At 37.5% G+C, this 27,818-nt stretch overlaps 1 protein-coding gene across 1 annotated transcript; it reads right to left on the minus strand.

Moving 5' to 3' along the window:
* Window positions 116–27,818, minus strand: LOC109838362 (ruBisCO large subunit-binding protein subunit beta, chloroplastic-like). Its single transcript, XM_020406813.1, has 12 exons — window positions 27,795–27,818; window positions 27,644–27,700; window positions 27,331–27,551; window positions 27,062–27,087; window positions 26,941–26,975; window positions 22,317–22,355; window positions 22,151–22,222; window positions 21,400–21,495; window positions 21,221–21,312; window positions 20,773–20,935; window positions 1,682–1,882; window positions 116–482 (listed from the first exon to the last, which is right to left on the minus strand). The coding sequence occupies exons 1-9, from the start codon at window positions 27,816–27,818 to the stop codon at window positions 21,250–21,252; spliced, it is 633 nt and encodes a 210-aa protein (XP_020262402.1). The 3' UTR covers window positions 116–482; window positions 1,682–1,882; window positions 20,773–20,935; window positions 21,221–21,249.

Raw genomic sequence — 27,818 nt, forward strand, 5'->3', positions numbered from 1 at the left:
TTTATGGTAGTACATTGATAAGATCATGGTTGCTGTGTGCTTCCCACATTCAGAGGAGGGGAATTCCTCCACCACTGATGAATGAACCTGGCCAGTCTCAGTACATTTCCACATCAACAGAAAACATAGGTCTCTCTTTTTAGCTAGGCACTAGGCCACAAATGGACTTTGATAAAAGGCCAACTATTCTGTAACAATCATTGCCTTGCGATTAATGGCGTTTGGAAATATTCTTGTAGTAAGTTTTACCTTTTGTAACACAACAATCCCCATCTGGTGTCAGATTTCTACTCGTCAACAATAAGCAAAACAGTTATTTTCAATTTAAGAATGGCAGTCAAAGTCTTAACACGTACTCTTCCGAGATACGACTAATGAGAGCTAATCATCTTTTCTTTCTTCAGGGTCCTAGATTCTGAGAGAACCAGCAGCATTCATTTGGCAAGCGGCAACATCCACTGATACTTATCCAATTGTGACATCTAAAACTTTACAAAAGTTAGTCAAGGGAAAACAAAAAAAAAAGAACTCAATCTAGGAAAATAAACTGCATAAATTTATGGGGGCGAAAAACATAATAGGTTATGTTTAGCAAACCCTTAAAATACTGGGTCAGGATCAATCATGACCTAGTTTTATCCTAGTCTAGGGTTAAAGCAGGAGGTTGCTCCCACGACGAACAAGTTTAAAGGTCACTTCTTGGCCTAAACACTAACCAGTTTTTCCCAAAGACAGTTTTTTTTTTCAATAATGGGGTCATTACGATCAATCCTGACCCCGTTTCGTGTAGTTGCCAAACACATCCTCGGGATATGATTAAACCCCGTCGCCCGTGGTTAAAGAAAGAACAGATGTCACACCATAAAAAGAAAAGGCAAGAGGAGAGCGAACGGGTGTAGAGTCTCAATCAACATGCAATGGTGTCATGGCCTTATTCCCGACAATTTGCTCTTGCAGTCAAAACTAATGAAAAATTGCACATGGACCGCATGATTTTGACTGGATGGATACGATAAGATGTATCAAAGGTTTAGTTCAAAAAGGATGTATCAAACAGCGCAAAAGCTTATGTGTAGGGGGGAAAGGTAGTGATACCCCTATATTTACTCTCTTTTCTCTCCCAGAGCAAAATCTAGTATTGTGGACACCACTCTACTTGAAGGCAGTTTTCTCAGAGAGAATGATGAGTTTGGTACATGGAAGAACAGAAGGATGGACAGAGAATGACCATGCATTAACAGAGCCAGATCCCCCTCCCTCGTGAGGAAAAAGCCACAGACACAGAGATATCAAATCCAAAGTAGCAGGAAGCCACTCCTGTTCAAAATGCTCATTGACATCACTATCCATACTCCTCTCCTCTTCCCTCTTCAAAAGTGTTTACTAACTAGTGGTGGTCATTCTCAACACCCAGTGCATTCACATGGATGAATGTCCTTATTCCTACTCCAATTTGGATTATTGGGTTCCAAAAGAACAATATCAAAGACATTGAATTCTACCTTTTGGCAGCAGTAAGCAACTAAGCATAGGGGGGCAAACCATATCTTTGATCACCATCTATAAGTTCAAGTGACAGAAACGGAAGATTTCTGTGTAGTGACAAACTCGTGATGCAGAATCGAAGAATAAACTCTAAAAATTACAAAACAATTAACAGAAATGGGAAAACAATAGGCACCTTTGTTCTTTTCCTGGGGCTTTGCAGTTGTATTTATGCGCCAAGGGCTGAGTTCATTAGGTGATTATCTGCTCGAGTGAAAGCATCCAAAACAGGCTGACATGGGGTAGCTGCCGGTTCTGCAACTCCTCACAATACAGATTACACTGAAATATGACTTTAGATATGAACTTTGCGCGTTAGTCTTTTTCTATAAATCTGCTGCAGACAAAAAAGACATAAGAATGTCATTTGCAATTTGATTGAAGAATGTGATTCCAAAGATAAGTGCGAAATAAATAAAGTGTTAGGTGCATCCGTATATCTGTAAGGTCCTTTAAAGTCTTGCTGTATCACACTGCAAGGTTCTTTAAAATTTTCTATCTTGCATGCACACAACGAAAAAATTAATAAGCAGAGATGTTAAATTGATACACGAACTAATTAATGTAATCTGTCACAAGAGAGAGAGAGAGAGAGAGAGAGAGAGAGAGAGATTAATCATAAATACAGTACAATTGGTAATAAGGATATGTTCCTATATATGTGGCCAAGAGTGCATGCATGTGACAGAAGACAAATATTAGAGACAAATGTACCCAACAAGAGATGCTCTTGAAGAATTTGAAATCTTGACATATAATCCAAATCATTAGGCAGAAGCACCCCAAAAGGAGAAAAACGGTAATTTTACCAAAATATAGAAAGAGGGTGAAAACGTTGAGAAATAGAGAGTAGAATAAAAAAGAAACTAGAAATGGGTTAAGTTGTTGCTTGGCAACTGATTAGGGCATGGGCCAGAGGGTTTTATATTGTCTTCAATCTCTGAAACACAAAAGTGAAACTCAACTGGAGGGGCTCTACCCCATAACAAACCTGCCAAATAGAAACAATTGACATCCAAAACTAGGTAACCCATGCAACTGGGCAGAGAACTTACAACTCCACTTTTATAGCAATGTTATAACCCTTTATCCATCTAGACGATCTCAAAAGAATAAACATTACTTTAACCTTTTATATCATACTTTCAAAGAGAGACTAATGAGATCAAACTGACTATTGAAAATTATATTAATAAAGTGTCACATGCCACAAAATAAGCACACACAACTACATCTAAACCTGTAATCCAGAACCCTACTTCGCACTTAATTTATCATAATGATGCACGGAAGCAAAAATAATGCTCTTGGTGCAAAACAAGGGTTTAAGTCAAAGAAGACGGAAAGCATTCAGTTGGGTTTCCATGAATGTTTGATTCATCCAATTTTCTTTTAGATCAGTGAGAAATCATAATAAAATATAGCTTTCCTCCTTGAAATCATGCTCAGGCTCAGCATGTAAAGTACTTAGTTCCACCTATTTTATTTAATTATAACATATACAGAAGATTTCCACAATTTACTCGCATATCCACATAAGGTTTGCGCTTGTAATCTGGTTTAAGAGTCCCTAAAAAATTCATACCAGACATTAGAATAACTCATATATCATTAGAGAATAATGTAATAAACATGCAATATCATATATTAAGGTATTAAGCCAATATTAGTTGATGGTGTCAACCGATGCAGCTAACCAATAATGAGCAGCCAACCAATAATGAGCACCAAACCAAATTTTATCATATAGTTCAATTTTTTTCATTAGGCCACACTGACATGCAAAACTATAGCAGTGAGTTCAATGAGAGAAGACCTTCATTAGCTTTTCGTACAAAAAATAATGAGGTAAGCTTTAGAAGAAAAGGAAGATACAATTCCCCACACTTACTAAATTCAGAGTATCACTGGGAAAAATGAAAAAGAAAGAGGAATGACGGAGTGTTTGGTTATGTATAACAGTGCCCTATTAGGTATTTCCTTTAACATAAGTAAATAATAATAAATTCATTCACAATCAGATGAACCAGACATGTGAAACCATAGAAAACAACAGATGACCTGAACAAGAATCCAGAATAGACTTAAAACCACAGTCAGAATTTGCTTTCAACAATTAACTTCTATATATTAACTACAAAGTTCATTATTATTCGGAAACAATGAAATACCATTATGTATACAGATAGATAGTAATTGCATTCCAACTCGGGCAAGGCCTAACCTCATCAATGCCCAGGTTTTGTTTTTCAACATCTCAGGTTCAGTTGGCTGGAAATGAAGTAACTAGGGATGATAGTAAGTTAGGATCACCCTCAAGGGGCCATGACACCTGTCCCAGGCACCCTAAAATTAGATTTAAGTAAACTTATAGGCTCATCAGATTCCAGGGTCTGCCTAAAACAGAGCCTTCATTGCCCAGGTTTGACAGGATTATTTGGAGGCCCTCTTGAATCCATCCTCTCAATGACTCAAGCTAATGAAGTTTTTGTTCATTTTCTAACTAACCCAATGTTGGTCAAATATTTCAGCCACCGAAAGGGGGCAGCCATTTTTGACAAAATGGAAAAGCCACCGAAAGATGAGAGAAGCGGACCCCAGAGCAAAGAAAAAATGTAGACGGGCCCCACCGCGGATAAAATATTAGTGCATAGTGTTTTCCCAAATACTATAAATAGACCTCAAACCCTTAAGGAAAATCTCATCCCAAAAACAACTCCTCTTATAGAAAAGTAAGAGAGAGAAAAGAAAGGCTTAGAGAAAAGTCCTTGTGAGAGAAAATTGTGAGCAATTTTCAAAGTGAGATTGGGTTGTGAGTTTGAGTGTGAAAAACTTTGAGTGGTTTGTAAAATTTCTCCCCTTTAGTGAAAGATCTGCAGCAGCCCGTGGACGTAGGCAAGTTTGTGCCGAACCACATAAATCTTGCGTGTCCCCTTTTTTTGCGCATTTATTTCGCTCTCTTAAATCTGGTAATAGGGAAATCTGAATAATTTCCCAACAACTGGTATCAGAGCACTGGTTGTGACGTCTGACAATTTTCTGTGAGATTACTATTCACGTAAATAGTGAATTTTGTGAATAGTAAAATTTTACCGGCGATACCGACTTGTCGGGAGAGGTGTCTTAATACACGGTGGTTCGCAAAAATTGTCAAAAACAATCTAGAGGAAGCCAGATTCGAGTGGGAGCGATGGCTGCAGATGAAGGGAAGGTTAAAATTGAAAAGTTCGATTGTGCGGACTTTGGCTTTTGGAAGATGCAGATTGAAGATTATCTGTACCAGAAAAAGCTGTATCAACCTCTCAGGAAGTAAGCCAGATGACATAAAGGATGAAGAGTAGGCTCTCCTCGACAGACAAGCCCTTGGAGTTATCCGATTGACGCTATCCCGCAACGTTGCCTTTAACATAGCAAAAGAAAATACCACGGCGGGTCTTATGACGGCTCTCTACAGCATGTATGAGAAGCCCTCTGCCTCAAACAAAATTCACTTGATGAGGCGGCTAATCAATTTGCGAATGTCGGAAGGCGCATCTACAGCTCAACATCTCAATGAACTCAACATAGTCACAACCCAGTTGAGTTCAGTTGGGATTGAATTTGATGAAGAAGTAAGAGCATTGATACTTCTTTCTTCTCTACCAGAAAGCTGGAACGCTACAGTCACAGCTGTAAGTAGCTCATCGGGAAGTAACAAGTTGAAGTTCGATGACGTTCGTGATCTGGTTCTTAGTGAAGAAATTCGGCAGAGAGAATCAGGTAAAGCTTCAACCTCCTCAGCTTTACACACGGAATCTAGGGGAAGAACTTCAGAAAGAAGTTCAAATCACAGCAGATTAAAATCTAGAACAAGCAAATCTAGATCGGGAAAGAAAGATTTCAAGTGCTACAATTGTGACAAGAAGGGTTATTTCAAGAGGGAGTGCCGGGCACCGAAGAAAAATACCGACGCACAGGAGTCTGCCAACGTGATCGAGGAAGGAGGTGATGCTATGATTCTAAGAGTCAACAGTCCGATTGAATCATGGATTCTTGATTCAGGGACATCCTTCCATTCCACCCCATGCCGAGAAATCATGGAGAACAACGTCAGCGGTGATTTCGGAAAGGTACATCTAGCAGATAATGAAACCTTGAAGATTGTTGGCAAGGGAGACATCCGATTAAAATTGTCAAATCAGACCACATGGAAGCTGCAATGAGTGAGATATATTCCTGATCTTAGAAGAAATTTGATCTCTGTGGGACAGCTTAATGGAGAGGGTTATTGTACAACCTTCTCGGATCATGAATGGAAGATTACCAAAGGAGCACTCATCATTGCTCGAGGTAAGAAAAATAGTACTATAACCTCTAACTTAGGGGAGGTTAGTCACCTAGAACTTTTTAAGTAGAACTGAGATAATTGGTAAAGTAGGATAATTTTTTAACACTGGGATAATTTAGTAGAACAATGATGGATAATTCTTGAATGAGATAATTTAATAGGATAATTTGGTGGGATAATAGTGAATAATATTATGAAGTTGCATAATTTGGTAGGATAATTTGATGGGGGTAATAGTGGGTATAAATTACTATTATTAATAATTGTATATTAAAAATAATATAAGATTGATAAGCAATTGATTAGTCTAGTAATAACTATAAAATATAATGCAATAAAACATCATTATTCATCTCAAATAATAAAATATTTTACAACTAAATAAAAATAGAAGGGAAATGCATGTGTACACAAAATTAATTAAGTTATATGGCTAATTTCATGGCCCAACTCCGTGAGTTGTCAATGAACAACTTCTTGGGTTAAAATAGAACTACGTTTACATCTAATTAATAATATGTACATGATCATTCACTACAATTTTCTTGTATTAGTCTAGACTACCGATGCAAATAGAAGGTTGAAACTATGGATGAGTTATCATTACAAATTCTAATTGGGCAGGATAGTTTTTTTCGATCTGGTTAAAAAATGAAGAAATCCAAGTACCTACAAGCTTTTGAAAAAAAGGCAATGGCTATCACAGGCTAAGTTTTGATGGCTCATGTGCACACACTTGATGAAAATAGACAATTTTGCTCTTTTACCCAAATAAAAAAAATCAAAATCCAAACCACTATATACTTATGCCATCGCTAGATCATTGTTTAACCATAAGATATCCACATTAATCTTGTCAAAATCGTATATAATCGTTGTTTAAAATTCAAAGCACTGTAAAGGTCTGATCGTTGTTACGGTGGTACGTACCTGAGTTCGTGGACGACGCCGGAGGGGTTGATGAAGTCGGAGAAGATGACACCACGGAGATGATGCACTATAAGTGCTATTCTTCGAAGGGAAGAGGATCGGAGAGAAGAGAGGAGAAGAAATTAACCGATAGGGAGGGAGGCGGAACGTTGTTCTAGGTATTTCACTTTTTTCCGATTGTTGTTTCTTTTCAATTGTAGGATAATTTGAGAGAGGTGAACTCATGCTTCTATATATAGGTAGGATAATTAATGGGATAATTATGAGAAATTATCCCAATTCTAATTCTACTAGAATTCTACTTGACTAACGCACCAAAAAAATAATACAGTTCTAGTTCTACAAAAGTTCTACTTGACTAACACTACAAAATAATATCCCATTTCTTAATTCTATGTGACTAACACCTTAAAATTTTATCCCACGGATTATCTCAGTTCTAATTTTAAGTTCTAGGTGACTAACCCCCCCCCTCCTTAGAGAATATCATTGCAGTAACAGATGCAGATGGAAAATCAAACCTATGATACCAAAGGCTTGACCATATGAGCGAGAAAGAGATGAAGACACTTCTGTCAAAAGGGAAGCTGTCGGATCTGAAGAATATAGATGTCGGCCTATGCGAGGATTGCATCTTTGGCAAACAGAAAAAAGTCAGTTTTACAAAGATTGGTAAGACACCTAGGGCAGAAAAGTTAGAATTGATTCATACCAATGTATGGGGGTCATCTCCAGTTTCATCCCTAGTAGGCTCACTATACTATGTCACATTCATTGATGATTCTACAAGGAATGTGTGGGTCTATTTTCAGAAGAAGAAATCAGAAGTCTTTGATACCTTCAGAAAATAGAAGACCATGGTGAAAAATAAAACTGGTTTGAAGATAAAGCGGTTAAGGTCAGACAACGGAGGAGAGTACAAAGACGGTAGATTCAAAGAATTTTACGCAAACAACGGAATCAAGATGGAGAAAACAGTTCCCATGACATCGCAACAGAATGACGTAACGGAACGTATGAACAGAACTTTGAATGAACGTGCCTGAAGCATGAGATTACATGCCGGCTTGCCCAAGTTTCTATGAGCTGAAGCTATCAATACCGCAACCTACCTAATCAACCGCGGACCCTCAGTTCCCTTGGATGGTGGAATACCGAAAGAAGCTTAGAGTAGATAAAAGGTAAACCTTTCGCATTTAAGAATTTTTGGTTGTATCTCTTATATACATATAGATTCTGCTGAAAGAAGTAAACTTGATGCCAAATCTAACAAATGTGTTTTTGTTGGTTATGGTGGTTATGAGTTTGGTTACCGATTTTGGGACAATAAAAATCGGAAGATCATCAGAAGCAGAGATGTCATATTCAATGAGAATATGATGTACAAAGACAGATCAACTACAGAATCAAGAAGCTCCAGTACAAAAGCTGAAACAAAGGAATTTGCTGAATTTGAGGAGATTTCTGAAAATGATGTTCAAACTAGCCCTGAAGCAGTTCAAGAAGAACCAAGCACGCCAGAAGTGAGACGCTCCTCCAGAATTCCTAAGCCAACCCAGCGTTATTCGCCTTCTTTGCACTACCTGTTGCTGACTGACAGTGGTGAACCGAAGTGTTATGATGAAGCAATGCAGGTGAAGGATTCAATCAAGTAGGAGTCTGCTATGCAAGATGAGATGGACTCGTTTATGTCAAATCAGACGTGGGACTTAGCTGAATTATCACCAGGTAAGAAAGCTCTTCATAACAAGTGGATTTACAGGATCAAAGAAGAACATGATGGGAACAAGCGCTACAAGGCAAGGTTGGTTGTCAAAGGCTTTCAACAAAAGGAAGCTTTCCTTCATGGTGATTTGGAGGAGGAGATTTATATGAAGCAACCAGAAGACTTCATAAAGGCAGGCAAGGAAAATCTAGTATGCCAGTTAAAAAAGAGCTTGTATGGATTAAACCAGGTAGTGGTACAAAAGAAGTTTGATAGCTTTATGAGGGTAGCAACGGTTTCACTAGATGCCAAGCAGACCATTGTTGCTATATCAAAAGGTTTGACAATAACTTTATTATTTTATTGTTATACGTTGATGACATGCTCGTTGCAGGTTCAGATCTGCAAGATATTACAAATTTAAAGCAAAAATTGTCAAAGCAGTTCGCAATGAAAGATCTTGACGCTGCAAAGCAGATTCTTGGAATGAGGATCAAGAAAGACACGAAGTCTAAGACTTTGATGTTATCACAAGCTGAGTACATCAACAAAGTACTTTCCAGGTTTAACATGCAAGATGTGAAACCAGTGGGTACACCTTTAGGTGTTCATTTCAGACTTTCTAAAGAACAGTCACCGAAGACAGAGGAAGCGTGCACACATGGTGAAGGTCTCGTACGCCTCAGCTATTGGAAATCTGATGTATGTCATGGTTTGTACAAGACCAGATATTGCTCAAGCAGTGGGAACTGTTAGCAGGTACATGAATGATCCGGGCAAGATACACTGGGAAGCAGTCAAATGGATACTCAGATATCTACGGGGTACCACAGGAAATGTTGATATTAGAAAGAACACTACAGGGTATGTCTATACCTTAGGAGGTACTATAGTGAGTTGGATTTCTCAACTGCAGAAGATAGTTGCTCTCTCCACAACTGAAGCAGAATATGTCGCTATTACAGAAGCCAGCAAGAAAATGATTTGGCTTCAAAGTTTCTTGGATGAGTTAGGCAAGAAACAAGAAGACAATGTCTTATATTGCGACAGTCAAAGTGCTATTCATCTAGCGAAGAATCCGTATTTTCATTCCAGAACAAAACACATACAGATGCGGTATCATTTTATCCGATCACTTCTGGAAGATGGAGTTTTGAAACTTGAAAAGATCAGTGGAGCTTAAAATCCGACAGACATGCTGACAAAGACGGTGACTACTGACAAACTGAAGCTGTGTCAACTTCAGTTGGCCTGTAATAATATCAAGACTGGAGAAGAACTGCTGCATAGATCGAGGTGTGAAGACAGATTAAAATCAGTCTTTAAGTGGGAGATTGTTGATAAAATATTTCAGCCACCGACAGGAGGCAGCCATTTTTAACAAAATAGAAAAGCCACCGAAAGATGAGAGAAGCGGGCCCCAGAGCAAAGAAAAAATGTAGACGGGCCCCACCGCGGATAAAATATTAGTGCATAGTATTTTTCCAAACACTAATAGACCTCAAATCCTTAAGAAAAATCTCATCCCAGAAATAACTCCTCTTATAGAAGAGTAAGAGAGAGAAAAAAAGCTTAGAGAAAAGTCCTTGTGAGAGAAAATTGTGAGCAATTTTCAGAGTGAGATTGAGTTGTGAGTTTGAGTGTGAAAAACTTTGAGAGTGGTTTGTAAAATTTCTCCCCTTTAGTGAAAGATCTGCAGCAGCCCGTGAACGTAGGCAAGTTTGTGCCGAACCACATAAATCTTGCGTGTCCTTTTTTTTTTGCATTTATTTCGCTCTCTTAAATCTGGTAATAGGGGAATCTGAATAATTTCCCAACACCCAATAGCCCAAGTGAACCCTCTCAACCTTTGCAAGGTCTCTTTATATGTTTGGAGTTATTGTTAAAATTAACGTTGCTATTTTGTTCTTTTGGAGTTTAGTGCTATCTTTTTTATCTTGGCGTTCTTAATAATATATGTTTTTTAATTAGTTTTGAAAATATCATATATTTATTTGACAACCTCCTGGTAATAATTCACTTCAAAATTTCTTTCGACACATTGAATTGCTATCTTCATGAATAACAAGGATGAACCTAAGCCCACAAGGTTGGGACAGAAGCCTTATACTTTAAGCATATGACCTAGCCCAAATATGACACTGTGTTAGGATCGGCTGAATTCTCACCCTAGCCAGTCAATTCACGTAAGTATGAAGGTGAAGGAAAACATGAATGTTTCTTCATATTTGTTTACATGAATTCACACTTTTAGCAGTTAAGTACACAGGATTAAGTTGCAAATTAAATTTAAACATACATTATTTAGCCATCAGATTTTTAGAGCTACATTATAGGAGAATTTAGTGTGACAATTTATAATAAGCCACAAAGTGTTTGCCCTTGCACTGGCTCTAGCATAGTTTCAACTTTGAGGATTCAGGGGGGACCACCGCGGCTCCTCTCTTCTCGATAATCCATACATCCCTTATCAGTGTATGGACATACACTGCTATTGAAAGCTAAACAGTGGTAATTATAAATTCATTTACCTTTATTTTTTCGCATATTGATTTTCTTACCCCAGATGGATGGAAAGGTCATTTCCTTTTGGGTCGATTGTGGGTGAGGTTCGGCCCATAGTCACATATGAAATAGTTGATGGGATAAATTTAGCAAAGGGAGAAGAAATGACCTTAAATCTTTGAATCATCCCCATCTTGTTAGAATGAGCACTCGTAAGCTGATGAATTAGCCCATATTGGTTTACTGATATAGTGATATGGCCTTATATATTACAAACTTAGGGCTTATTTGACAACTCAACAGCTAATTTGGATAAGGGCACTAACTTGGATAAGGGCTTAAAATGTGTTTGGCGAAAACTTGTACAAGATTGGACTAGGTTTTTTTAGTTAAAAAAGATCCCTCATCTAGGTTATCTTTGAACCATCCCCATCTTTGTTCAATCATAACTTGGTTAAGGCTTTAAGCGGATTATTGTGAAGTTGTCAAACACACCCTTAAACTTTAGGTTCATGGTTTCATAGATAGGAAAACAATTGTATTCATAGACCGCAAAATAAATTTTGGGTTGTCATTGAGAAAGAAGCTATAAGGATGATGACTACAATAGGTACTTTCGTTAAAAAAGGAAAGGAGAGATAAGGCTGATAACTCTTAAGAGGCAACAAACAATAGATGATTATTGAACAGTTGGAAGCTAAATGAGACAATAACTGAAGAAAAAGAATCCAAGTTAATTATAAAAAAGAAATTGGGTACTTCTATTCCTTCCCACGAGCAAGTTGCTTCAAGTTGCCTAATAAGGCGCCGCTACACATAAAAATCTATTGTGTTATACCAGTTACCAGTGCGAAGTTTATCCCCAGAAAAAATTTGCTTATAGATGCAACCACAAATCAAATTGGATTGAAACGACCAGTTCTTAAAGGATAACTCTAGCGAAAACATCTAGCAGAAGAGATGGCCAGACCATGATGTCCGACCTAAGAAGCATGCATACTGGAACACAATAATATGACACTAGAATAAATACAATAATATGTATATATATATACATACATATATATGTAGAGGAATATGGGTAAGCTTGGTACCAAGCACAAAATTTGTGCTTGGTAGTGAGGTGGAATATTATCCTCCACTCATTCAAATGGGGGGACCACCCTCATATAACAATGATGTAGCACATTTTCCACCTAGTTAATAAAGGAGGAGCGAGAAAAACTAATAACCACACTTTGAATGTGATTGGGCTACAACATTATATATGAGAGAATCTCCTCATATGACATATGACGGATGTAAGGTGCCACCTTATATACTTAATCCAAGAAAACACCTCTTGATGTATGGATTAGACTATTGCAATCGATCATCTACTCCATTCATTGTGGTCTAAATGTCTCAAAACATCTATAAAATGAAAATCATTATATTTCAATACTTCCAACACATATTTTTCATTGTCTCTTTAGTTATATTGTCGTAAAATCGTTAATTTTATAATCACTTGATGCATGAGTAACTATAATAAAATATGCCTAATTTTTTGTTTCTATACAATCCAAAATATATAAATTGAAATGAATGGAGTGGATCCAATAAATCAATTGCATAAAACGTAGTTTTAAATTTATTTTGTTAGATTAAATCTAAATTATTTACCAAAATAAGTTTTCAAGAGATAGATAGGAGCGGTGAGATCCATCTCATCCGATGCGACTAGCAGGGTGGGCCCACCACTAATCTATCTCTTGGTAACTCATTTAGGAAAATGTGTTTCCACCTCGTACATATGCTAAGATTTTAATAAATGCACAATTTTATAAAAGGAATAGAGCTTGGGCTCTTCAACATAGAGTAGCTCAGCGTCTCATTTTTCTACACCGAAATACACAAAAACCTATCATGGCTATATTGGCTTTATATAAGTGAATAATTCTAAAGATCTTTTTTCACCAAAGTACATGTTTATTACATATATGAAAGTTACTAAATATGTCAAAGATTTAATATGCAGAACATAGGACATATATCCAGATAGAGACATATCTAGCCAATATCTGATTAACAGCAATCATGAAATTGGCTTACAGGCTACAACAGAGCACTTCTCTTCATCAACTCATTCTTTGCTTTTTAGAGAATGAGCCAGAATAACTTGATAGCTTTAGTATCAAGACATATAAAAGAGAAAGACATCCTCTCTGATATCCATCGATTTTGTCGTACCCTTTTGGAAATGACCATTGGAAACAAGTACTTAATCTTTTAAATAATTGATGTTGGAAGCACTTTCACTGATTTATTTTTTTTAAAAGCATAACTATCATAACTTAGTTTGATTTTCAAACGAAGAGTAGATTTTTGGCTCTAATGCTAAATCACCAAAAAAAAGATGTCAGATACCAGGGACACCATCAAGATGCCACAGAACCCCATTGGCACAAAACTTAGTTTTGCTAGTAGAACATTTTATTAAACTTTCTAAAAGTGCCCAACTCTTTGAGTTGGTGACATTCAAATACGATTGACATTTCTAAGGAGAAAACATATAATTTTAATGTAGGAAAGAGTCAATATTAATGTATAAGACGATAAGACTCGCTAAAAAAGTAAAATTCATCTTCGAGAACTAAATATCATTTTGAATCTATAGCCAAATGGTAGAAAAACTAGACTGCTTACACAAGTTTCATGTAAAAGAAAATTATATAGGTAAATTAAAGACCTATAACAATCATATATAGCTATACATGTAATTTTCTTGACTAATCTACAAGAATTGATATTTTTAATTTAGTTCTGTACTCAGTTACCGGCTTTGTTAAACTACAATTAGTTTAAGCAACATTTGCATGTTTACCAAGGTTATTGAGTGTCTTTCCTCTTTGAATTGGTTATTTCTAAGAACAAAAAGGGTTTTCTTGATATAGGTATTTGCAACAATATCTTTTTTATCACATCCCTTCCAAGTTAGAAACCAGAGAAGCTTTAGAATTAAATAAGGGAAAATTACATTGGAAGCCTCACTTTTAAGAATCCAATCAAGAAACACCTTAATCTTTTTTGGCTAACTAAAAAAACCTTTAACCTAAAAGACCTTTCAAAGGACCCTTATCCCATATGACTTTTTTAAGTATTCCAAAAATGCCCTCTCCTTCTTCATTTTCTCCCCTATTTTTTCCTTATCATTTTCTCCAGGAACATGTGCTCTCCCATCTCTCTCCTCTCCTCTCATCTTCAACCTCTCTCATCTCTCTCCTCTCCTTCCTTCTTCAATCTCCCTTTTCCCCCTTTTCTTCTCCTTTCATAACCTTCTCACCTCCCTCCTCTATAATCTTCTCTATTTTTTTGTTATTTTTTTCGTCTCCCTTTGTTTTATCTTTTTCTTTCTCATTTTTTCCACAAACCCATATATGTTTCTCATCTTCAACCCCTCTCTCTCTTTCCTTCTTTCTAGCCTTCTCACATCCTACTCCACCGTCATCTTCTCCCCATTGTTGCTTCTCTTTCAACGCGGCAACCTATCTTCCACCGCCTCCCCTACTCCTCCACCTACTCCTCCTCATTCCTCTTATTCTTGGTCTATCATTCTCTTCCACCGTGACATCTTCTCCTCCTTGTCCACCTCTCCTCCCGTCTCTCCTTTCTCTCCTTCAGCGTATACCCCACTCTCCTTCGTTCCTTATTTTCCTTCGCCGCCTCTCCTCCACCCCCAGCTCTCTTTTTCTTTGTTGTCAGTGTAAAATGTTGAACTTGAAGTTTCTGTTTGTATGCACAAACAGAAAATTTGAGGGGACTTTTCATTGGGTTACACTTTATCAAATTGAAGAGTTTTTTGTGTTTAATGTCTTGCGACTAAAATAATCCTTTGAATAGTAAAATACCTATGTAATATGACTTATGAACATTGTTTTAAATATCGGAGATTACGTAAATATCGGACGACAAAAATCCATATCGGATTGCAAACATGGGGGATATATCGGGACATGTAATAAATATCAGTGTGTCATATCGGATAATCTTCATACATAATATAATATTCTAATATGTAATCTAAACATATTTAATAAATTCTAAATACAAAATTCATGATATATCTTTAGTATGACTAGCAGTTTGTAGAAACTTTCTTCTCGATTGCATCATGAAACTTTTAAAGTACATAACATTTAAAAGAGACGTAGAGAGAGATTAGAGAGAGATAGAGAGATAGAGAAAGGGGTGGAGGAAGAGAGGGGGAGATGGACAAACAAGAGAGGGGGCAGAGAGAGGACGACAAAAGAGAGGAGAGAGACTGAGAGAGAAAGAGAGCTGAGAGAGTGAAAGAGAGGAAGGAGGGTAGGAGAAAGGGGGTAGAGGGACAAAGAAGAGAGGGTGGAAAGATAAGAGGGAGCTTAGAGAGCAAGACAGAGGAGAGAGGAAGTTGCGAGAGAGGGGTGAGCACCAAAATTCTAAGGATTAGGATTTTTGAGAGATCGATTGTGATTTTGAAGCAACAAGCTAGTTTAATTTGGTATTTTGATAGAGTTGGAAACCCAAACCCAAACCCAAAATCAAAACCAAAACCAAAAAACCTAACAAAAAAGTTCCAATATCGATCGACATTGTAGGTATCGGGATATATCAAATATCGACCAATATATCAGAAAATTTCTAAAAAACAGAAAACGATATAAATGTACAAATATTATTATGGGTTGTTGAATCTGATATATCAGCCAATATTTATACACTACTTATTAACAAGTATAAATACCTATGTAATGTGACGTCATATCATCATCCCGGTTATGAATTAATATGAATTTTTATAACGTTAGTCTACAGGAAATAAAAAAAGGTAACATTTTAATCTATACATGTAAGAATCTTACGAATATAAGTGACCATTTTATGAAAGGTATTGACAAGTTTTATTAACGAAATAACTTATTTATGAACAAATACAATAATTTATGAATAAAAATAATGTTTTAAAATGTAGGTTTAGACAAACAAAAAGAGAATAGTTAAATCAATATGGATAAAAATTTTATAAACAAAAGTAATCATTTAAAAAATAAAGGTAACATATTATGTACAATAAATAATATTTTATGAACGATCGTAACTTATTATGTATGACAAATAACAATATTATAAAAAAACAATAAACAATTTCATAGCATAGAATTCAGAAAAATCAAATGTAACAATTTAATAAACAAATGCAACAATTTAATGAACAAAGACAATATTTTTTGAATAAAAACATAAACAACAACTCTGTTTTCTTTTTATCCTCCATTCTCAACCACTACATCTCCTCACCATTTATCTCTCTTCCTTTCTCCTATCCTCACCTCCCTTAACAATTTTATAAATGAAAACGCTAAAAATAGTAACTTTTTTGCTTACTTAACTACTTTTTATTTGCCACATAACGTAGGCATTAAATATATTTTTTTCCTTTTTTCTTTTAAACAAAGTCAAGGCTAAAGTATTAAGTGTGATATTACTAGTCCATAAAATAAAAAGTAGTGAAGAAAAGATTGGAGGAGTAGAGGCGATGGAGAGAAAGAGGGACCACAGAAGAGTGGGAAGAGGTGGGCAGGGGGAGGAAAGGTCGAGGCGAGGATGATAAAGAACGAAAAAGAAGAAAGATGTGGAGGAGGGGCAGTGATATTGAGAGAGGCAACGACAGAGGTGAAGGCGGCGGTGGAAGAGAACAATGAGAGAGGAAAAGAGAGGCAAGAGAGGTCGAAGGTTAGAGAATGGGAGAGAGATGAGAGGTTGAATATGATAGAAGAGAAGAGAGATGAGAGGGTGAAAATGAAAGAAGAGGAGAGAGATTAGAGGGGAGAGATGAGAGAGGTTCATTGGTTCATGGAGAACTGAGAAGGAAAAAAGAGGGAAAAAAGGAGGGAAGAAAATGAGGAAGGAAAGGACATTTTTGAATACATAAAAAAGTTACATGGGTTAAGGGGTCTTTTGAAATGTTTCTTGCGTCAAATGCTATTATAGTTAGCGCAATAAGGCTGGAGGGTTTCTTGATTGGATTCTTAAAAGCAAGACTCTCAATGTAATTTTCCCATTAAATAATCAACGAACCAAACTGTATCACGGTTACGAGAAGAACAAGAGATAGATCAATCTTTCGTCATGAAGTGGAGCTTGAGAAGGATGATGAGCTAAGGTTTATTTACGATGTTTTCCTAGTAAATTAGATATTCAAATTTGTTTTAGATCTACATTACATGTGATATGCAAATCCATATGTTTGGGTACAAACAATATAAGTTCAAATTAGGAAAACTCCAATGTTATACAAAATCAAAGAATTTGAAAGTGCTGCTAAATGTAGAGACCTCACATTTCAAAGTTATGAGATTTCAAGATCAGATAAAAGAATGTCCAGAAAAGCAACAGAATAGAAGCATCCAGATCCTTATCGGAGCGACTTAGGACTGTAATAGTATATTCCTTCAAGCATCTATAATTTTTCCTTCTGTTTAACCAAAAGTAAAGCAATGTCGTAATGTAATAAAGAAACCAACATCCCAGATAAGAAGTGTAAAAGGTTGCTTGTTGTTTTAAGATTATCAAGATAAAAGTCGGTTATCATAAAATAGATGGTCAGGTCTGCCCTATCAAGAATAGCGATGAAAATTTGGCATCCCATAAAAACAGCATAATAAAATAAATCCCAACAACACTAAGTGTGGGATAATGTTGGACTAGGGTCAGATCCTACAATAGTCACTTGCAAGTCTAATTTAAATATTGAAGATTGACTGCTAAATCGCCACCCACCAGAACAATTGTTTCTCCTAATGCATATTCTGCAATAGCTCTTGCAATGAAAGGGGACAAAAAAAATCTTAGCCTTGCAATTAGGATAGACACACACTAAAGGGAAGAGCAAGAAAGGAAACCTACAAAGACAAGCAATGAAAACCTTAATCTCTCAACCAACAATGCATCTGTTAAAGTAATTACAGATCAGATGAATTAAAGCAATCTAAGTGAAACGTTTGCAATTCACACTTCTCATTGAAGGCAAATGATTTTAGATATTGATGCAGGTAACAAACATTACTGAGAGATTGTCAAGGATGTAAACTTTCCTTCATCCTCAGAAGATAAGAAAAGAAAAGATAGTCAGCTCTGGTAAATCTCTTTTCAGTATGGTATTACACAGCCAGGATTCATACAAAATAGAAAGATCCAGTCGCCAATTACTTCATCAAATTCCCTTGTTATGGCATGGATGCAAACAGTACTGCCATGACATATCAAGTGATATGAGTGAGGGACTTTTAACAGGAGAATGATTCTGACTGCAACAATGTCATTCAGGAGGCTCGGGTAGATAAATGTTTGGACATGAAAGGAGATTGAATCTTTCCACAGGAACTGAAGCGAAGTTCAAACCTTTTCTATTTTAAAAGCAACCAGCCACCGAAGGGGACACATTCAAGAGGAAAAGGATGGAGGCTAAGTCTACCAAGGAACAGGGCCAGACTCAAACTGCACTAAGTCCTGATTATGATCCCAATCCATTTAATCTCATCCAATCAATAAATGACGCGAATAACGAAAATAAGGGATCCGGTCACATTAAATCTGTTTGACTAATGCATTCATGAATTTAATATAGTGTATAGAAATGTTTTACAAAGCTCACTAGTCACTCCAGTGCTTGTTTCACTGTGCTTTGAAGCATAGCATTCATAATTTGACACATAGCCTATAGGGTAAAGCTATAAGTTATTAAGCTTAATGATACTTTCCATTAAGATGGGGTCGGAACTGTACACATAGCACATTCCCTGAAATCCGAATCCGGAATCTCAAAAAATTATCTGCAGCTCCAATACTCTATGATGTCCTATGAATTATATAAAAATAGAATCTAGATCCAAATCCAAGGGATGCTGTCTAAGATCATATAATACCAAAATATTCCAGAGTATTCATATAGTACATAAAGAATTTTAAGAAATAACAAGCCTATAAGCTAATAAAAATTATAAAAACCTGAAGTACCAAATTCAAATATAATCATTAATTCATAGATTAAGTAGTACATAAAAAACATTGTATATTAAATATATTCGGAGTGAACTAAATAAAGCAGATGACAAAATATGCATAAGCTTACAAGTCGATAGTAAATGGAGAGCACATTACATAGTGCAGATAGTTATTACTTCTTGCATTTGCTTAAAAGGCTGCACATACAAAGGATTATAAATATCCATTTACGCTCCTGCTTGAAGCTTACACTATTGTTAATCATGCATTGAAGTGTACACCTCAGAAAGTCAGTATAAAGATTTTCCTAATTTTGTGTCGTCTGTATGGGTCCATCTTTTCACATAACTTAGCAGGATCTCCATCAATTGAAGCTACTGACAAAACCACCTCCAAGCAGTTACTGGAATATTCAATTTATTATCTAGTACTCCTCCATTCATACTGAGGCTTCTATTACTCCTATTTCTCCAATATTGGCAGCACTAATCACACATGAACTTCCTTTGCAGAAATTCCTCTTCTATTTGTTTGTCACGTAAATTAGATATGCAGTAAATATTCCTTTTTAAAATATTAAAACTGTTTACACCAAAATCATTACTACTGCTAAAATTATTACTCCTCCTCCTCCAAACACAGGAAGCATTGGCTTTTCTTTTTATGCTTATTCATTGATTTAATTAATGGTCGCCCATTACATTTTTTTCAAACACTGTTGTATAGTATCACCGGCATCCAGGAAGAAACCAATGTTTGTCCTGCAGTCTAATAAATTACATAACAATAATGAAGTTCTTTGTTTGTGTACCTAAAATTTAATTACTTTAATTGGAATCTTTTGTACCCAAAATTTCAAGAAACAAGCAAAAATCTTCATTGAGATTAAGCAGCACAATGCAAGTAAACTCTAATTTTCAATTTTAGACAAAAACAAATTAAAGAAATTACTGCATTGTGAATGGTTTATAGATCCAAGAACAACATAGGTTCAGATTTCAGTCCATAAATTTGAAATACCTGCTTCTTTATCAGAGTGTGGATCTAGGGGGATCTGATCCCGTCTCAGCCTATTCATAGCTGAAGACAGCAATACCTTTAAAAGCCAGACATTTTGCGCAGACAACTAGATGGACACAGTTGAAGAGGATAACTCCAACTCTGCAGTTTGCAGGATCTTCAAATTCCAGCCACGAGATGTGAACTATTGACAGAGAGGTCCCGGCAGTCCCTTCTTGTCAGTGCCTCAGAACCTTGCACCTTGCCTTGATAGATGAGCAAGGCAAAGCATCCAGGTTGAAGATTTAATATGTCACTTTGGAGGAGGTAATCTCCTCTCTTTGCCCAAGTCTGAGGGACTAGTAGTGTTCTCGGTCTAATAGTAGTGCTCTCGGCAAGACAAAAGTTTAGCAGCTAAATCAATATTCTCTATCTATTTATATGTAACCTCTATATAGCCTATCAAAGCTAAAAGCTCATCTTTAGAAGACAGAGGGAAAAGAAACACAGGAGTCTCAGACTCTCAGTTACCAAGGAAAAAGCATATTTACTAGCGCTGTAAAGAAACAGGATATGAATCAACTTGAAGGTTCAGCTTCTCTACTATCCTGAATTCCTCAAACAAAGGTCTATTTTATGCATCAAAAGCACTACTAAGGAATACCACAACATGTTACTTCCTTACTAGATCAATTAGAACGAGGACGTTAGAATCAATAGTTGCGAATACAATTACCATCATCCTCTCCGTCAATTTGGTGGTTAAAGAGTGTTTTATCCACTCTTGGAAGGTTGATCAGGAAAACCAGCTTTTAGACATAGACTGATTGAGTTTAAGAATCAAGTGCCCGCACAGTGTGTCATGTTAGAACCAAATGTCCAAGTTCCAGGCAAGTACCCTGGAAATATGTGAAGTTGTGAATGAGCAACGATCAAATCCATAACAACAACAAATCTTGAAGAAATAGATAGCAGAAAAGAATAACGTAAAAAAGAACACTCAGCGATCTTCACAAGGGAGCTGTGTGAATAAAGATGAACTATGTTCTTACCCTATTGACATAATTCAAAGACAACATTATGTAAATAGATTTGTTAGTTATGGTTACTTTCAAGTTTCAATAGAATAAGTATACATGACGTCTTCATACAAATGGTTTACACTGCAAATAAGTAATTCATACCTTTGTAGGATCATCCCTCCCAGCAACCATCAAATCCTCATACTTTCCAGTGCAGCATTATAACCATATTTGGGGCTGTAGTTGGACAGCACCTAAAGAAACGATCAAGTAGTCAACGCCACTAGCTAGAATGATCAATGAACAAAGAAAATATGTTTTGACAGAAAAGAAAAACTTACCCTGTCAGTAACAACACTTCCATCAACTCCAGCGGCATCCTTCGCAATCAGTTTCAATTGATAGCCCAAGGCCCTTTCGACAATATCTGCTTCTACCTATATGTTTTTCGAAAACAGAAAGAAGAGTCATTGTCACCATTCTATTTTATTTGTGATGATTAAAAGAAGATACTGAAGGAAGTGACCAAAATGAAGTTTAGCTAGTGAGGAATAATCCCCCCACCTCCCAATCTAAGGCAATGAGGCAAAATCTTAGATCCCATATGCAGGAAACACAGTCGTATCTATCACCTTTTGCTAATCATTCTCCGGAGTTTCCTTGATGGAATCAACCTTCGACATGAGCCTCAAAAGGGTACAATGACAGCCCACAACAATACCCACCTCGACAGCAGCTAGTTCATAAATGCCAACAAGTATCTGCTAGTAATATGCAAGACTGTCACTTAACACTATCCCCCCACACTCCCAACCCTAAGACACCAACACACACCCACACCCACACACCAAACAAAAAATGACAACAGACCTAAGTTTCTCACTCAGAGTGTTTTTTTTGTGTGATAATATTTATATTGCAAGATTTTATAAGCAGGAATATAGTTCCAACTTCATCCTTGACAGTAATTTTTTAGAAATAAAAGGAATCAAAACTCAGGTCATAAACAATCACGCTTCCCGTTCCTGCTACACCTGCATGCATTACACATAGAAAGCGAGAGAATGGAAAGTGACCTCCCAGAAAATTTACCTTCGCAGCACTCAATGCATCTTCCACTCTCAGCTTCCTCTCTTTTAACTCAATCACTGTTTGTACTCCAACCTGAGAAAATTTTAGTATTCCAAAAAAGAATCCAATACATCTATTATAAGTTACAACCTAATTGTTAGATATATTTTCAGGCAAATGATCAAACCTTAATAACAGCAACACCACCAGAGAGCTTCGCTATTCTTGTTGAATGATCAAAAACCCTAATCAATTGAGTCATTAAGATAGTTAAGAATACATATATATATATATGCATACAAGGAGGAGTATGGTTAACGGGTCACAGCCCATTAACCCAATACCCAATAAACTTATTCTAACACTCCCCCTCAAGCTGGAGCATAGATATCCATCATGCCCAGCTTGTCACATATAGTAGAAAACACATTTGAAGAAGTAGCCTTGGTAAGAATATCAGCAAGTTGTTGTGAGGATGGAGTGAATATGAGAGACACTATCTTCTTCTCCCAAGCATCTCTAACAAAATTACAGTCAACTTTAATATGTTTTGTCCTTTCATGAAACACAGGATTCTGTGCAATATAAATGGCAGACTGGTTGTCACAATGCATTGGCATGGGTCCAGGCTGATCAAAACCAAGTTCTGTCATAAACTTTCGTAGCCAAACCATCTCACAAGCAGTGTGAGCCATTGCTCTATATTCGGCTTCTGCACTAGACCGTGATACTACATCTTGTTTTTTACTTCTCCAAGTCACAAGATTACCTCCAACAAACGTACAGAATCCTGAGGTTGACTTTCGGTCTCCCATATCTCCTGCGTAGCCAGCATCAGAGAAAGCAGAAATGTGAGTATATGCCCATGCTTCTTATATAGCAATCCCTTACCAGGACAACTCTTGACATATGCCAAACTCTTTAGAGCAGCTGTCCAATGAACCTCTCTAGGTTTGTGCATAAATCTGCTCAGTACACCTACTGCAAATGTAATATCAGGTCTGGTAACTGTTAAATAGATTAGCTTCCCAATCAGTCTCCTATATCGTCCAGCATCATCTAGTAAAGAAGTATCATCACGCCACAAATCAACATTTGCCTCCATTGGAGTGCTTGCAGATTTGCATCCCAAGAGATCTGTTTCTTCTAATAAATCTAGCACATACTTCCTTTGGGATAACAACAGGCCATGCTTTTGATATGCAACTTCAATCCCAAGAAAATACTTGGGCTTTCCCATGTCCTTGGTGATAAAATGACGGTTTAGATACTCCTTAGTTTCTGCTAAGGCAACAGAATCACTCCCAGTCAGTAGAATATCATCAACATATATAACCAAACCAGTTGTGCGTCGAAGAAAGACAGAGTGATCAGACTGGCAACGTTGGAAACCAACACTAGAAATAACATTGCTGAATTTATCAAACCAAGCTCGTGGACTTTGTTTTAACCCATAAATGGCCTTCCTCAGCCTGCAGATAATATTCTCCCCCTGAGCAACATACCCAGGAGGTTGCTCCATATAAACCTCCTCGTCCAAATCACCATAAAGGAAAGCATTCTTCACATCTAGTTGGTGCATCGCCCAATCCATATTAACAGCTAAAGAGAAAAGAATTCTGATGGAGTTGAGACGCGCAACAGGAGAAAAAGTCTCAAAATAGTCGATGCCATATGTCTGAGTATAACCTTTAGCAACCAGGCGAGCTTTATATCGGTCAACAGATCCATCAGGACGATATTTCAATGTGTACACCCATCTGCAACCAACCACAGTCGCTCCAGTAGGAAGAGAGACCAAATCCCAAGTCCCTCTAGAAAGCAGTGCATTCATCTCCTCATCCATAGCCTGCTTCCAGGCTGGTACTAACATAGCTTCCTCATGTGACCTGGGTATAGATACAGTGGACAAGGACAATGCAAACTGACGAAAGGATGGGGTGAGACGAGATGGTAGAGGTACCTGTGGACTGACAGAGGTAGTGGAACCAGAAGAAAAGTATGGGACAGACTCAAAGAAGGTAACATCAGCAGAAACAAAATATCTCCTGGTGTTTGGATGATAGCACCTATACCCTTTTTGAGTACGTGAGTATCCAACAAAAGCACACTTAATGGATCTAGAAGACAATTTATCCAAACCAGGTGTCAAATCCTGAACAAAACACGTACAACCAAAAACTCGAGGAATCACAGAAAAACATTTTTTAGCAGGATAAAGACAGTGGAATGGTATCAAACCATCAAGAACAGAGGAAGGCATGCGATTAATCAAATAACAGGCAGTTAGAACAGCATCAGACCACAAATACTTTGGAATATTCATATGTATCATCATTGTTCTAGCAACATCTAGAATATGTCTATGCTTTCTCTCAGCAACTCCATTTTGTTGTGAAGTGTGAGAACATGAAGTCTGATGAATAATACCATTAAGTGCACAAAATTTTGTAACATCATTTTTCATATATTCCAAAGCGTTATCAGTACGAAGAATACGAACAGAAGTAGAGAACTGGGTTTTTATTTCATTATGAAAAAGTTCAATAACATTCGAGACCTCAGACCTCTCTTTTAACAAATATAACCAAGTCATGCGAGAGAAATCATCAACAAAGACAATGAAATATCGAAAACCTTTCACAGAGGAAACACGGTAAGGACCCCAAACATCGGAATGAATCAACTCAAACGCAACACTACTGCGTTTATTGACACGACTCTGAAAAGTAACACGATGGTGCTTACCCAGTTCACACGACTCACAACCTAATGAAGAAACAGAAGGCTGAATAGAAACTACCGATCTAAGCTTTTGCAGTGAAGGATGACCTAGACGCCAGTGCCACAGTAAGGTAGAGTCAGGCTGTGATGCAACAAGACCAGTATCTGACACACTATCGTCCAAATAGTACATATCTCCTCTCTCATGCCCCGAACCAATCGTCATCCCAGTTGCTAGGTCCTGAAAAACACAATAAGAGGGAAAGAAGGTGACTTTACAGTTATTGTGCTTTGTAAACTTGCTAATGGATAATAAGCTAACAGGAAATTTAAGAACATATAACACATCAGATAGTTTCAAAGAGGAAGTAGCATGAACTACTCCATCACCATGAACTGGAGAAAGAGTACCATCAGCAATGCGGATAGAGGGAAACTTATTAGAAAGATGTAAAGATACAAAGTGATCCTTTATACCTGTCATATGGGATGAGGCTCCAGAATCTAATACCCAGGATTTGTGAGGAGAAGCTATATAAGCATCCATACCTGAAGAGGATGCATGAGTAGCAGAATGACTGTTCTGAGAGAGCTCTAGCTGGCGTAATCGCTCATAATCTGCCTGAGAAATCTGAACAGTGGTAGCAGTAGCAGCTGGACCACCAGAAGTAGTAGCAGAAATAGACGAGCGAGTCGACTCGGCGTCAGCGACCTGAGCCCACTGAGAACGACCAAACTTTTCCTAGCACTTCTCAGAAACATGATTGGTCCTCCCACAGTGACTACACTGACGTGAGCCCCTATCAGAATCATCATGTCTCCCACTAAAGGAACCACGTCCTCCCCCTGAATCACGACCACGACCGCGACCACGACCGCGGCCTCTGCCTCGACTAGAGAACATGGCAGACTGATGAACTGAAGGTGGAGACGGTGCAGTGGTAGAAGTAACACCAGCAGAGACCTGCATAACTCTGGAGAATGTAGCAGTTAGTGAAGGAATGATATCTCCACCCAATATCTGTCCCCTCACCTGGGACTGTAAGGTAGGGTGCAATCCAGAAAGAAACTTGGACACCGCCAGGTCACGGCGATATCCCAACAGCGTCGCTGCATCAGCTACTGCAGGCTGATGCATCTCCAGTTCGTCTATCAGTCCCTTCAACTCACCAAAGAACTCAGGAACTGATCTATCTCCCTGTTTCAGTGCAAACAGTCGCTCATAGATCTCAAATACACGGGAAACATTCTTCTCATTCCCGTACATAATCTTCAGGCTGTCCCACATCTCCTTCGCAGTGGTTAAGAACATAACACTGCTACTGATCTGTGCTTCCATACTGTTTAGAAGCCAAGTCATAACACAATAATCAGACGATAGCCATGAACTGTAGGTAGGATCTGTAGTGAGGGGCGGAGATGCCAGAAGATGATTTAATTTGTTCTGAGCACCAATGAAAATACGAAAGGCATGTGCCCAAAGAAGATAGTTTGTGCCATTTAACTTTACCGTGGTTCCCAAAACCCTCATTCCCCCCCCCCCTTTTTTTTAATGAAACAAAAGGCAGTCGGCCTTTAAAAGATAAAAGAGGGCAGTTGACCTTCTTTATCTTCTTACCGACAAGGCTCTCCTCTCTGATCGTGTCTTCCGCCCACTTGTTGAGAAATATGCTGCAGACGAGGATGCTTAGGACGACGAGAACAAAGGGCAGGACGGTGGTGAGCGATCCGCTTGTCCTTTAGGGTTCCGATCAGTTTCTTCCCCTTTTTTTTTATGGCGGCGATGAGAACTAAAGGCAGGGCGGTGGTGAGCAGCTCGAAGAGACTCCGGCACCGTCGTCGAGGGTGGTGAAGTCTGGTTGCGGAGCGGAGGAGAGCAGAGAAGGTTAGTACTTTTTTTTTTTTTAAGAACAAGGGTTAGGGTTTGGAGGGTATCGCTCTGATACCATGTTGAATGATCAAAAACCCTAATCAATTGAGTCATTAAGATAGTTAAGAATACATATATATATGCATACAAGGAGGAGTATGGTTAACGGGTCACAGCCCATTAACCCAATACCCAATAAACTTATTCTAACAATTCTCTTATTTACTTTTCCTTCGTATTCATGTTCAGCGGCTTGAGTAAAGAAACAGATGAGAACATTCTCACAAAGATATCTAAAATCATCCTCTGTATATGTGACCAAGTCATTGATTATGCACCTCTATCAATTTTCAGATCTGTCCAACTCGTTTAGTTACTTCTTCTTAGGTGCTACCGTCACCAACTATGGTAGTTGAGTCTTTAGTAGGCACCACTTTAGCTTTCGCCTTGTTAGTTCAACCTCATCTCTGATTACAGATCATCCAACAAATAATTAAAAAAAAGGAGAGAAATTCAAATTCAGATTAGACGGAGATTGAAAGTAAAGGCTGCAAAAATAAAATAGTACAACCTTCACTTCGTGTCATCAAGATATTGACTTTTTCACTCCCCAAATCCAGGCACTTTAAGAGCAGCAATCCTGCAGGGCCCTCTCAATTTATTTAAGACAAAGGTGGCAAGAGCTTCCCGCTCAATGTCTTCAGCAATTGTCAAGATAAGATAACCACCCCTTGTGGCATCATCCAAAACATTGATCATATCTCTTGCATTTGTAATTTTCTTGTCAACAAGAAGACAACTGAAAAGAAAATTTGACGAAAAGATCAACTGACTTCATGTCAATAGTCATAAGAAAACATACATAAAAAATAATAAAACCATGTCACAACACCAATTTAAGAAGATCTTTAACAACAGACCTTGCCATTCTCATGTTCAACTGGTATCTTTTCACTGTCAGTTACGAAGTAGGGGCCCTAGGGGGAGATATAGCCATGATCAAATTACATTCCTTCTACCACATAGAGGTTCTTTTCTCCACATTTACCCTCATTGACTGTCACTACACACCTTACTCGTAGCCTTAACTACCAT

The sequence above is a fragment of the Asparagus officinalis genome, chromosome 4 (assembly GCF_001876935.1).
Source record: "Asparagus officinalis chromosome 4, Aspof.V1, whole genome shotgun sequence".
NCBI lineage: Eukaryota > Viridiplantae > Streptophyta > Magnoliopsida > Asparagales > Asparagaceae > Asparagus > Asparagus officinalis.